General features: G+C 45.7%; 1 protein-coding gene across 2 annotated transcripts in view; it reads right to left on the bottom strand.

Annotated features, from left to right (window-relative positions):
- The window catches only part of Map2k1 (mitogen-activated protein kinase kinase 1), a 75944-nt gene extending 61917 nt beyond the window's left edge, over positions 1-14027 (bottom strand). The window contains exon 1 of one of the 2 annotated variants that reach the window (XM_028866880.2): positions 13619-14027. In XM_028866880.2, the coding sequence (XP_028722713.1) occupies positions 13619-13698 (80 nt within the window). In that variant the 5' untranslated portion in view covers positions 13699-14027. Of the gene's footprint in view, positions 1-297; positions 372-13618 lie in introns of those variants that run through there. The other variant, XM_037207411.1, reaches the window with a different exon arrangement.
- Positions 14028-14264: the final 237 nt, after the last annotated feature.

Genomic DNA, 14264 nt, shown 5'->3' with positions numbered 1-14264 from the left:
TAAAAAAGAAAACAGTGTTTCTTAATACAACAATAAACACATTGGGGACAGTGTAATAATCACATAATTTATAAAACTTTAAAATCAAAGTGCGAGCCAGGAATTGTGTGGCTCATGCTGCCATCCCACACTTGGTAGGTCGTGTAAGGTGACCTACCCTGGTGGTCAGTCTGTACAAGATTCTGTCTCGAAAAACCGAAGAGGGGGGGAAAAAACAAGCCCATTTTAGAAAGGGGGGGGAGGTTCACCTGTGATTCGTCCAAATGTTACCTAGTAAAGAGTGCGACCCCAACCTACCTCTCCAGCTTCATCTCCTGTGACCTGCTGGGGTGACTTTCAGAGCTGAGAGCTGAGAGCTGAGCGCCTATTCCCTCCAGACACATCTCAAGCTTCCCTCTGGTGTGAACTGCTCATCCAGCGCTTCCTGCCATGCCCCTCCCCCATTCCCATGGAAATCCTAGCTATCCTTCAAGATGGAGTTCAAATGTCAGCACCCTCTCATTTCCCGGATGGGGGTTTGGTATCCCTCGCCAGGAGGAGGGCTACCAGGCTCTCTTGTAACTCTTCTTTGGGGACATTTCTTACTCTACAGCCATTTCCCCTCCACTGCAGTCACCTCTCCCATTCCATATTCCATCTAAAGACCCACCTCTGAGTCACCGATGGACAGCTAGCTCCCAGCACAGAACAGTCAGTAAGACCTCAATAAATACTAAACCAACAGGAAAAGCAGAAAGTAATTTCATTTCAAAAATATGGTGAATAACTAAAGGAAGGCAACTGGCTATTTAAGATAGCCTTATACTGACTCTGAACTATCAAAAACAAAAAACATAAAAAAAAAAAAACTACATAAAAAAATTTCCCAAGCCTCAAAGAAATAATTAAAATATCATAAATTGCTGGGTGGTGGCACATGCCTTTAATCCTAGCACTCGAGAGGCAGAGCCAGGCAAATCTTTGTGAGTTCAAGTCCAGCCTGGTCTACAAAGTGAGATCCAGGACAGGCACCAAAACTACACAGAGAAACCCTGTCTTGAAACCCTCCCCCAAAAAATGTTATAAATCAGTTCAACCTATTTTTGTTTTTTTTTTTTAAATAATTTATTTGTATATAAGTTGTTTATTTATGTACATTCGTGTTTTTGCCTGCACGTATGTCTGTGTGAGGGTGTTGGATCCCCTGGAACAAGAGTTACACAGTTGTGAGCTGTCATGTAGGTGCTAGGAATTGAACCAAAGACCTCAGAAAGAGCAGGCAGTGCTCTTAACCACTGAGCTATCTCTCCAGCCCCAACCTATTTTTGTAATAACAAAAGTAGCAGGGTTTACTGCCTGTGATTTGGTAATTTTTTTTTTGGGGGGGAGGGTTTCGAGGCAAGAGTTTCTCTGGAAGCCCTAGCTGTCCTGGAACTTAGCATGTTGACCAGGCTGGCCTCGAACTCAGAATCTGCCTGCCTCTGCCTCCTGATTAAAGGCAAGTGCACACCACCCAGCATGGGCATTTTCTTAATTACTGATTGATGGGGGAGAACCCACCCTATTGTGAGTGGGGCCATCCCTGGGCTGGTGGTCCTGGATTCTATAAGAAAGTAGGCTGAACAAGCCATGGAGAGCAAGCCAGTAAGAAGCACCCCTCCGTGGCCTCTGAATCAGCTCCTGCCTCCAGGTTCCTGCCCTGTATGAGTTCCTGCCCCAACTTCCTTCAATGATTGGACTAAGGACATGGAAGCCAAATAAACCCTTCCCTCCCCAAGCTGCTTTGGTCATAGTTTTTATCACAGCAACAGTAACCCTAAACTAAGACAATGGCACATGTCTTCCATCCCAGCACTCAGGAGGCAGAGTAGCTGGATCTCTTGGAGTTAGAGGCCAGCCTGGTCTACAGAGTGAGTTCCAGGACAAATATCTCACACACACACACACACACACACACACACACACACACACACACACACACCAACCAACCAACCAACCAACCAACCAACCAACCAACCAACCTGGAAATCACCTAAATGACCAAGGAAGTCACATTTGCATAGAAAACCCAACTTTATCACGTCTACTCTTCAGCTAACTAAAGTGGCAAGTGTAATGAGTAACGTCCATGTGCAAAAGCAGGAGCAACACCAACTAGCCAAACCAATCTATAATCCCAGCTCTTGGGAGTCAGAGACAGAGGACCCCAGTTTGAAGCTAACCTTAGCTACATGGTTTGACTCTGAATCAAAACAAAAGATCTAGAAAACGCTGGCTTAGGCCAGCAAGATGGCACGATAGGTAAAAAGGCACTGGAAGCCAAGCCTGATGACCTGAATTCAATCACCCGGCCCCACGTGGCAGAATGACAGAACCCACTCTGGCAAGTTGTCCTCTGACCTACACACACACACAGAGACAGACAGGCACAGACACACACACACACACAGAGACAGACAGGCACAGACACACACACAGAAAGACCAAATAAATAAATAATAAACAATTGTTAAAATAAAAAATGCATGTAATAGAGTAAGTACAAGTGGAGAATCTGATGGGTACTGGTTCTTTTTTTTAAATTTTATAATTTAATTTAATCTTACATATCAGCCACGGATTCCCCTGTCCTCCCTCCTCCCGCCAACCGCCCCCCATACTGGTTCTTTAAAGAGTGGTTATACATCAAGATTTCTAGAGCTGTCCTGAAAAGTCAACTAATCGGAGAAAAGAGAAAAAGCTACTGTCCTTATCATTCTTTGTTCAGCTCCCCACCCCTACTTAATCCGACTCCTCTCTGACATCAAAGCAGGATGCCTCTGACAAAGACGGGGAAATCTGAGACAGGATCAACATTTTTAAATTTGGCCCTTTACCAGGACTCTGAACACCTGCTCTTTTAAAACAGAACTCCATTCATCCAGGCAGGAGTTAACTCAGCAAACAGGTATATCAGCCTCCAAACAGTTCTCCTGGGATCTGGGACAGGAAGACCAGGACAAACCGATGGATGGATGGATGGATGGATGGATGGATGGATGGATGGATGGATGGATGGATGGATGGATGGATGGATGGAAGGATGGATAGATGGGATGGATGGATGGACAGACGGACAAAAAAGCCAGGCATGGTGACACACACCTTTAATTCCAGCACTTGGGAGGCAGAAGCAGGCGGATCTCTGAGTTTGAGGCCAGCCTAGTTCAGAGTGAGTTCCAGGACAGCCAGAGCTACTACAAACATGGAGAAACCCTGTGTTGAAAAATAAAAACAAACAGAAAGTACAGCTCAACCAGAGGAAAACTGTGCCTGACACTGGGAATCTAACAAACTACCTAGGGCTAGTGAAGTCATGGATCTTGAAGGACCCACAACTGCTTTAATAAACCACCTAACAACAATCCAAGTATTTGTCCCTATACCCTCAGAAAAGCATACTCCTCAACCTCATCAAGGAAACTTCTCTTTGCAACAGAAAGAACATTACAGAAAAATACAACCAATCAAAACTCAGAGTTGCGGAGCCCACTTTTAATGAATACATCAATAAAACACTCACATACCTAAAGCTCAGGGAACATTGTGGAAGGAGAAGCAGAAAGGTTTTAAGAGTTAGATAATCAGGGAGTTTGCTGTGAGACTGTGTCTCCTAGAAATGTCAGAAACTCCACTCATAAAGTCTCACCAATATGATTGCCTAAACATGAGCTGAACAAGGATACCAATACACATGCCATAGTGAATGTGGAGAAAGCCCATGAGGCCTCGACCCTACACAAAGAACTAAGAAATGCTGAGAGCAAGACAAATAGCTTTCCCCAGGGAAGAGCACACCAATTGGTTATCCAATACCAAATGGTCAGCCCTGAAATGTACATATGAGTAACATTATACAGACTGAGCAGGTTGTATTTACGAATATGTATGTATATACACATATGCATATAACAACAATTAAAAAAAAGAGGCCATGAAATAGAGCAAGGAAAGGTATATGGGAGGTTCTGGAGGGAGGAAAGGGAAATGAGAAATGATGTAATTATATTAATTACAAAAATAAAACAAAAAAGAAAAGAATTTTTTCCCCCCCAGAGACAGGGTTTCTCTGTGTAACAGCCTTGGCTGTCCTGGAACTCACAGAGATCCGCCTGCCTCTGCCTCCTGAGTGCTGGGATTAAAGGCATGCGCCACCACTGCCCCGCTGAAAAAAATGTTTTTTAAAAACAAATGCTGGGTAGAAAACATTAGTATTAAGTGGCAGCAAGAAACCTGGATGGTTTTTCAAAACTGGAGTTTCTGGGAGGGATCAACAGCAACAACACCAGAACCCTGAGATTTCTTCACAGGCCTACTTCATTGTCTTCACATTTGTGAGTTTTCTGGGTTCAGTTTCTCCAAACGTCTGCAAGATTCACCATTGTTTGACCCAGACTTCATGATGCTGCTGGAACCAACACCCACACTGAGGAAAGGTGTCGAGGAGTTTGGAGGGCTTTAGTAGACCCCATCATGGCAAACATGGCTCTGGTAGGTCTTGCCACTCCCCATTCCCTTTGTCTTGCTAAAAAGCTACATTACATTCCTAAAGCTAGCCCCAAAGTCTAGTCCCTTATTTGGCCACTTCCTCCTCCTGAGGCTGACCACCAAGGTCTAGCTATCAAAGTATTGAAGTCCAGAAATCAAAAGCTCCCTTTTGGCTCCCCTAATTAACATGTCCAACTAGAATTAAACACCTCATCCTAACGGGGGTTTCTCTTTTTCCCTTTATGAACCATCATTTTCCTATGGCCATTCTGTCTCCTCTCTATCCAGAGGCAGTCCTTTGTCCCTTCAGGACAAATATCCCTTTCCCCCATCTCCCTGGTTCCTTTTCCCTTCTCCCTAGTCATCTGTCACCTGTCTTTGTCTCTTATTCTCTGCCCTTTGTCCCTCTGGGGCAAATAGGAGAACTTGTGCTGAGAATTTGCTCTTGGTGTATTCTGGTCTTTTCATACTTTGTGGATGTGGATATTGTTCTTTTTCCTTTGAGATGGCATCTCACTGAATTGTCCAGACTGGTTTTGAAATCCTGAACTCAAGCCATTCTCCTCCCTCACATTCCTGAGTACCTGAGAATCAAGCACACAGCACCAAACCAGGCTTGGTCCTCTCAACTCGACTGATAATGCATTACTTCATCAGTATTGTCTTTTTGTTGTTGTTGTTGTTTTGAGACAGCGTTTCTCTGTGTAGCTTTGCACCTTTCCTGGAACTCGCTTTGGAGACCAGGCTGGCCTCGAACTCACAGAGATCCGCCTGCCTCTGCCTCCCGAGTGCTGGGATTAAAGGCGTGTGCCACCACCGCCCGGCATCAGTATTGTCAACCCAGAGGCCCACACAGGTGTTTCCCTATTAGGTAAAGGGGAAAAGGATGTAAATAAAAAATTGTATGATGTAGTATGTATAAAAATGTGCAATTCATTAAAAACAATGACACTGAAATTAAGCCTGGTGGTACAAATCTGTATCTGGAGTTACTCAAGAGGCTGAGGCAGGAGAGTCATAAGTTTAAGGCCTTCCAGACCCACAGAGTGAGTTCAAGGCCAGCCTGGGATACTCACTGAGACCCTGTCTCAAAATGAAAACATTAAAATGTACAGGAGTGGGCTCAGTAGTTAATAATACTGTCTGTTCTTCCAAAGGACAGAGGTTTGATTCCCAGCACCCACACAATGGCTCACAACCATTTGGAATTCCAGTCACAGAAGACACCCTCTTCTGGCTTCAGAAGGCACCAGGCATACTCATAATGCACAGACATACAGCTATCAGCTCTTCTATGTTAGTATTATCTCACTTTCTTTCAAAGGTGCATCAATATATGAGAATAAAATGTGTCTTATGAGACAGGGTCTCATGTAGCCCAGGCTGGCCTCAAACTACTTTGCTGCAGTTCACCTGGAACTCCTAATTCTCTTAAGCTTTTACCTCCAAGTACTCTGCCCAGTCTACTCAGTGTTGAAGATCAAACCCAAGTCATTGTGAATGCTTGGAAAGCCCTACACCAAATGAACCACATCCCTGTCCTAGGCTGTAACTTTTATGAGGCTCTCTCCCACTTTGTGTGTCTGCCAAAGCAGCAGAGGCATTCTTCTCAAGGACACATGCCTCAGAAGACCTCACTTTCCACCTGAGCTATTCTAAAGGACAGCATCAGTATTAGTTATTGCTTTAATGAATCAAGGGAAGCATCCAAGTTCAAATTCAGTGCAAAAGCAATTAAAAACCTCTAAGTGATCATAGTACAAGCACATAAACCAGACAGGGCAGTAACCCATCTATAACCACAGGAGAATGGAGAGTTTCAGATCAACCTACACAGCAAGATTTTTCCTCGAACAAAGGCTAAGGACACAGCTCAGCGGGAGAGCTCTTGTTCAGTATGGTCAAGGCCCTGGATTCAATTTCTAGCATGGCAAGATAAGTGCTTAAAGCCGTCTTGCCATTCATGTTCCCGTTCTGAAGGGCCTTCACACTAACAGATGTACGTATGATCCTTACAAATCCTGCAGGACTGCTAAGACTATAGACAATAGTCCTAATGCAATAACTTAGTCCTTTTTGTTTGGGTTTTTTGTTTGGTTGGTTGGTTGGTTGGTTGGTTTTTTGAGACAAGGTTTCTCTGGCTGTCCTGGAACTCCCTCTGTAGACCAGGCTAGCCTCAAACTCAGAGATCTACCTGCTTCTGCCTCCCGAATGCTGGTATTAAAGGCATGCACCACCACTGACAAGATTTAATTTTAATATTTTTGAACATTTTATTATTTGTATGTGTATGATGTTTTTGCCTGAAAGTATGTCTGTGTATCACATGCATGCAGTCCCCATAGAGGCCAAATATGTTGGATATTTTGGGACTGAAGTTATAGACAGTTGTGAGCCACCATGCAGGTCCTCTGGAAAAGCAGTCATGTGTTCTTAACCACTGAGCTATCTCTCTAGCTCCTTATTTTTGAGGCAGGGTCTCACCATGCATCCCTGGCTGGCCTGGAGCTTGCTATTCAGATCAAGCTGGCCTTAAACTCATAGTGATCTGCCTGTCTCTACCTCCAAAGCACTGGGATTAAAAGTGTGTGCCAGCGGGCGGTGGTGTCGCACGCCTTTATTCCCAGCACTCGGAGCAGAGCCAGGCGATCTCTGTGAGTTCGAGCCAGCCTGGCTACCAAGTGAGTTCCAGGAAAGGCGAAAAGCTACACAGAGAAACCCTGTCTCGAAAAACCAAAAAAAAAAAAAGTGTGCGCCACCTTGCCTAGCTTAATAATTAGGGTAGAAACGGTCCAACCACCTTTATCAGCAAATGATTACTGAGTACCTACTATGTGCCAGGTGCTACCTACAAGCTAAGTAAGGACAAAGCAAAGGTCCAACCATGATGAAGCCTGCATTTTAGTGGGGGCAGAGGACAGACAGACATGTGCTGTATAATATTAGTGGCCAGCAATACAAGGGAAAATGAGGTAAAATAATGGGGTAGAGAATCAAGGGGAAAGTTCAAGCAATAGTCAGTCTAAGACGGAGATGTGTCTAACCCACAGAAGAGAGGATGCTGAAGCCCAGAGTGAGAGAGACAGTGGGAAAAACTGAAGACCCGACCAGGTTGGTCGGGGTGAACCATTAACATCCCACTTTACAGATAAGGAAACTAACAATGAAAACGCAAGGGACTCAGCTATCATCAAATGAAAAGTCCTGAGAGATAGCTGACCTCAGCACCTGTTTCTACTCAGAACAAAGGCTTCTCACAAAGATTAAAAGTATTGTTTTAAAGAAAATAAAGAGGGCCAGAAAGATGGCTCAGCAGGTAAGGTCACCTAGTACCAAGCACAATAACCTAAGTTTAAACCCTGATACCCACATGGTAGGAGAGAGAGAGACTCCCAAAAGTATCCTGACTCCCACTTTGTGTGCTATGGCAGGCATGCAAGCGTGTGTGCATGCATGCGTGTACACACACACACACACACACACACACACACACACACACACACACACACATAGAATCACAGACAAATTTCAAAAGAGTAGCCTGATACAGAAGTTAGATTTAAGTCTATTTTCCAAGGAGAGCCATTCCCTACAAGAACAGCAGCATTGGTGACAACACAGAACTTTAAAGCTATGGAAGAGGAAGACACCAGCTCATAGGCCACATCTGCGCAGCTATTCATGATCCTGGAATAAAGTTCCAAGGGCAATGTTCTTTTACATTTATTTTCCAAGTTTTGGTTTGTTTTCATATTTTTCTTTCACTCACTATTTTAAACCACCAGCAATAATTTTTTTCAAAAACTTGCTATGGGCTAGATAAAATAGCCCAATCCCACACTTGGGAGGCAGAAGCAGGTGAATCTCTGTGAGTTTGGTCTACAAAGTGAGTTCCAGATCAGCTAGAGCTACACAGAGCAACCATGCCTTGAGAAACCATAAATAAATGAATGAGTGAATGAATAAATAAATAACATTTTCACCTTATTTACAATGCTAGATGCCCACATTTTGTAAACACTTAAGTAGTTCTCATTTGTTTTCTTTACATTCACAAAGCTGACTCCCCCATACTCAACATCCACAGCTGCCTTTGGAAACACAGGTTTCTTAAAAATCTCAGCCCCTTCAGTAAATGCATGCAATGTGATGACCAGGGCACATTTTGAATGGTTGGCTCCAGACTGAGACAGCCTCTCATAGTACTTCAGATGACTGCAGTTGTAAAGCTAGGTGCAGTTACCAACCATAGTGACATGAATATACACACTGTCCCTTCTGACCTGTTTTTTATGAATATGGTTGTCTACTCTTAACTGCTATATCATAGAACTCATCCCTAGAACTAGTCACACTTGTAAAAATATATATGCTGTGATTGCCTGTTTTATTGTGTAAAGTGACCTATGAAATAATCCTGCACTTCTTATTTTTCCTCAAATAAATTCCTTTTTTTTTTTTGTTTTTGTTTTTGTTTTTTTGTTTTCTGAAGCTGAGGACCGAACCCAGGGCCTTGTGCTTGCTAGGCAAGCACTCTACCACTGAGCTAAATCCCCAACCCCATAAATTCCTATTTTTAAATGTAAAAAAATAATAAATAAAATGTAATAGAAAATAAAGAAAGAAAATAAAGGCTAGGGATGGTGGCACACACCTTTAATCCTAACACTAGGAAGAAAGAAGCAGGTTGATCTCTGTGAGTTCAAGGCCAGCCAGGTCTACATCATGAGTTCTAGAACAGCCAATGTTGAATATTGAGACCCTGTCTCAAAAAATTACATTTATTAAACACATTGTATAAATATTAGAAATCTTACTGACTTGTTGGTTCATTCAACAGTTGTGTACCTATGATGTCCCAGGTACTATTCTAGTTCCTGTTTAAAGAGTATTCAATCAGAAAGAGGAAACCCAGTACTTAATTTTTAAGGCATAAAGGATTTGGGGGGTCGGGCATAAAGAATTTTTAAATTCCTGGTTTAAAAAAAATTATGGCCGGGAGTGGTGACCCATACCTTTTATTCCAGCACTTGGGAGGCAGAAACAGGCAGATCTCTGTGAGTTCGAGGCCAGCCTGGTCTACAAAGCTAGTTCCAGGACAGCCAAGGCTAGCTACACAAAGAAATCCTGTCTCAAAAAAAAAAAAAAAATAAGGTTAGAACTGACCCTGAGTTCAATCCCTAGTACAAAACAAAACAAAACAAAAAATCACAATGGTAAGTAAGTCTCACGAAAAGATGAAGGGACATGGGGAAGGGACATACTTTAGGTGGTCTGTGAGGACAGGATTTTTTTTAAAGATTTATTTATTTGCATTGATGCATCTGTGTAAGGGTGTTGGATCCCCTAGAACTAGAATTACAAACAGTTGTGAGCTACCATGTGGGTGCTGGGAATTGAACCCAGGTCCTCTGGAAGAGCAGCCAGTGCTCTCAACCACTGAGCCATCTCTCCAGCCCCAAGGACAGAATTTTTAAGAAAGATGACAACCGCTTCTTCCCTAGCAAGGAATAGAAAAAGGAGATATTAACTACAAAATAAACAGCATGCGTAAAAGGCCAAGGGGGAGTACAGCCCATCTCTGGAGGAAGCAAGAGGGCAGGAGAAAGAAGCCACAGGAAATGTGGTTAGAGAAGGGGGGGGTGGGGGCAGAGGCAGGGATAGGGGCACAGGCAGGCAGCTCACCCGGAGTTCCTCTGCCCAGCATGAGGAGTTGGGACTTTATTCTAACTGCAATGGAACCAGAGGGGAAAACCAACAGAACAATGACGCAATCTTATTTCTGATTTATTTCATTATCATACTTTGGAGTCTAGCAACATGCTCCAATATTTTAAGTAAAAAAGACGTTTCTACATTTTTTTCCCCCAGGGACCCCTAAAACTCACACAAACTGCAGGGCCCATATCACTAGCTTCTTCCTTGAATCCTTGAATGAGTAAGCAAGGGCTAGGTCAACAGCTAGCTCGAAGCGTAGGTTAGGGGGAAGGGCGGTGGGGTGGAGAAGCAACCTTGACAGTTTGACACCAAGACTTCTTGCACCCATCAGTGGGCATTCTCTTCTTCCTCTTCCTTACTTCACATCGTCTTATGTTTGAAATTGGCCACAGTGTAAACACAAAGCTCAGAAGCACACGAGCTCTTTCTGCTGACAGCCCAAGATAGAAGAGGCTTTGCTGGAGAAACACACCCCGGGGTGAGATGTGAAGTTGAGCACAGCCCATCTGTCTGTGTGCCCTCCCGCCCCAATTAGTGCTAGGAAACAAGGGGGATCAGTCCTGGAATGTCTCCAGCAGCCTACAGAGAAATGTCTCCTATTGTCATCCAGCAGTGAGTCATGGAGGTAGATGCAGAGTGCATAGAAAACAAGGCTAAAGGGCTGTTTGTCAAGAGGCACAGAACACACCCATCCACCACCGTCAATGAACATGACCTGTCAAGGTCCACCAGCCTTCTCAACGACCAATACAAGGCATCAGAGGTGGACAGTTTGGGAAGGTTCATTTAATCACAACTACTGTTAAGTTGGTTCTATTATTAGAACCGGTTGTTCTGAAAAAATAAATAAATAAGCCTAGACCCAGAGACTGTAAGAGAGTTGTCCAAGCTCACAAATCTGCAAATAACAGAGCCAGGCTTCAAATCCAGCCTGATCCAGCAGCACACAACCTCTGAAGCTAACTACTGTTTAGAACCTCCCAATCCCATGCAAAACTTCCTGCATCAACTCAGAGGTAGTTTCTTCTTATATTCCAAATTCTGTTTCTTTAAACACGCACGCACGCACGCACATGCCAGGCAGTGGTAGTAAGTACACACCTTTAGTCCCAGCACTCGGGAGGCAGAGGCAGGAGGATCTCTGTGAGCTCGAGGCCAGAATGGTCTATACATAGTGAGTCCTAGGACAGCCAGGGTTACACAGTGAGAATCTGTCTCAAACAAAACAAAATTTTTTAATTTAAAAAAAAAATATTGGCTGGGCGGTGGTGGCACATGCCTTTAGTTCCAGTACCAGCACTCGGGAGGCAGAGGCAGGTGGATCTCCGAGTTCAAGGCCAGCCTGGTCTACAGAGTGAGGTCCAGGACACCCAGGGCTACACAGTGAGGATCTGTCTCAAAAATAAATAGATAGATAGATAGATAGATACATACATACATACATAAAAATGAGAGAAGTATTTTATTATTATGTGTGAGTGTGGGCATGCAGATTTCCCAGGATTTGTATGGAGGTCAGAAGATGACTCTCAGGAGCTCCATCCACTGCAGGGTCTGGGGAGGGATCTCCGGTCATCAGCTTCACACAGCAAGCACTTTTACAGAGCTCTTTCTTGGGCGCCCTATTCAGTTCTTTCCATGAAACCGTTCTTCCCTTTCCAATGTCAAAATTAACAAGAGAATGAATGGCAACAGGTATTTCCACTTTCAAACCCAAAGACTGGAAGGAAGAGAAAGCCCTAACCTTTGACAAGAATCCACAGTGAACAAAACTTATCCTAAGGACTGGAGAGATGGCTCAGCAGTTTAAAAAATTACAAGTTCTTACTGTTTTTGCAGGGGACAGGGACAGGAGACCTGAGTTCAGTTCCCAGCACCCACGGCTCATAACTACCCCTAACTAGTCCAGGGAATCTGACGCCTCTGGCTTCCATGAACACCTTCACTCATGTGCACATACCCACAGGCAGACACAAATACATATGCATAATTATAAATAAAATAATTTAAAAAAACCAACAAGCTTTGCTAATCTAACATAGTAGCAGCTGCCTGTAATTCCAGCACTCAGGAAGGTAAGTCAGGAGAATTTCAAATTCTATAACAACCTGGGTTACATATATAGACCCTGCCCATCCCACCCCACCCTCTCACAATAACATCTGTCTTGAAAATAGTTACTGAAGAATACCTTGCCCCAAAAGGGTGTGTATGAGGTTTGCTGTCGGTTTTAAAAGGGCAAAATGCTGTACATACAAATGGTACAAATGCTCCTAACGCTGCTCAAAGACATATGGTACCAGTCAATGGTCAAGAACATCTGTATGGGCCGAGGACCTGAAGAAGGGATGTGTTTGAAGCATGTCTTAAGAACCTGGCTAAGCTCACACAAGTCCACTACCAGCCAGCCCTGCTGGTAAGTATCAATGAAAGTCACCAGAGCCACGGGTCCTGAGTTATTAAAATCTAGGGAAAGAGGGGAGCTACAATAATCTCCAAAGGGCAGAATGCCCGAAGCTACTTTCATTTGTCAGATACCTCAAGTCTCCTTGCCGTCAGGTAAAAATGAAGAATTTCAACATTTCTAGTTATTTCTCCATCTAGTCTGAGTGTCTCTCCCACAGATGGAACCCAACAGGTGGGCTCAGAAACACCCCCCCCCCAAAAAAAAATAGCTTTATGAAATAAACTGTCTGTAAGCGATACTGGCCTCTGCAGATACCAAGCACCTTTGGATTGGTTTCCACGGTCATTTTCCGGGTCAGGTCAATTTCCGGCTCGCAGTTAACTAAGCAAAGCAGGAGAAAAACTGGTGTGGGGTTGGATTGTTGCATGAACAGTCAGATGAGGAGAGACTCTTCCCTCGAGCAAGGCAGTTCCCCAAAAAAGGCCACGGACAGAGAATCCCCAAAGTGAGCCAGGTAACAGCCATGGGGAAGTCTGTGCACACACGCCCCCGCTGGCCAGGCGATCAACCGGCCACAAGGCCCCACAGGTGTCAGGCACCAAGAGTAATGGGGCTCACCCATCCCAAGTCCACACTCAGACCCCGAGGAGGTCTCAAAGGCGCAGAAGCGTCCTGAATTTGCTCTGCGTCCCGTTACAGGCCAGAATCCCAGAGGATGCCCTTTAGGCAATAGCTGGCTGGGGAGACGCATTAGGTTTCGTTTTTTCTCGGACGAAGACTGATATCGGCGGGCAGGGGCGACAGACAGGGTTGGGAAAGAGGGGGATCGGGACTCGTAGGGTGCACAGCCGGTGTGAGTCAAGCGCACAATCAGTGCTTAGTCACCGATAGCCCGGCGGCCGGAGTTCCTCGCCCCCCGCCAGCCGGGCCGTACGTGACGGAGCCGAGCCTGATGGTGGCGGCCTCCCGGCCACTCCCGGTACTCACTCGGCCGAGCTGGTCCCGTTAACCGCCGAGCCATCGGGGGTCGGGTTCAGCTGGATGGGCGTCGGCTTCTTCTTGGGCATCTTGCCGCGGGGAAACAGCCTGCAACTCAGCGGGGAGCGCGCGGCCGCTTCTCGCTTCCTCCCTCGGCTCTGCCCGGAGTCGGGGCGGCTCTATCAGCGGCGCGCTCGTGGGACCCTCCGCCCAACCCACGCGGGGAACCCGCTGCGCGCGCTCGGCGGCCCGGGACTCTTTCGCCTCAGCGCACGCGTTCTTGGGGCGCCGGCGACCCCGCTGCGCACTCCCCGCAGCTCGGCTACAGCTCCAGCCCCAGGAAAAGTGCAGCCACGGCCGCCACCGCACTCCAAGCCGCGGCGCACAGACGTCCCAGTGAGGGACTGGAGGGCGGGGGAGGGGCGGGGAACTAGACAAGCCCCGCCCCCACTGGGCTGCGGCGCTTCCCTCACGCCCGCCCGGCTCCGCCCCCGTCGCTTCGCTGGTAGCCAATGAGAACTAAGCTCAGCGGCAGATGACGCGGAAATACGTCACGGGGGCGCGGCGCGCTGGCCTGGGGGCGGAGGGAGAGAAAGGCTTCCGGGCGCCCTCTGCCGACAAAGGTGCCCAGGTGGATGCTGAAGGAGATTTCTTG

This window comes from Peromyscus leucopus, chromosome 7 (genome assembly GCF_004664715.2).
Source record: "Peromyscus leucopus breed LL Stock chromosome 7, UCI_PerLeu_2.1, whole genome shotgun sequence".
Classification (NCBI taxonomy): Eukaryota; Metazoa; Chordata; class Mammalia; order Rodentia; family Cricetidae; genus Peromyscus; species Peromyscus leucopus.
The sequence above is the reverse complement of the archived record's forward strand: the minus strand, read 5'-3'. Positions and strand labels throughout refer to the sequence as shown.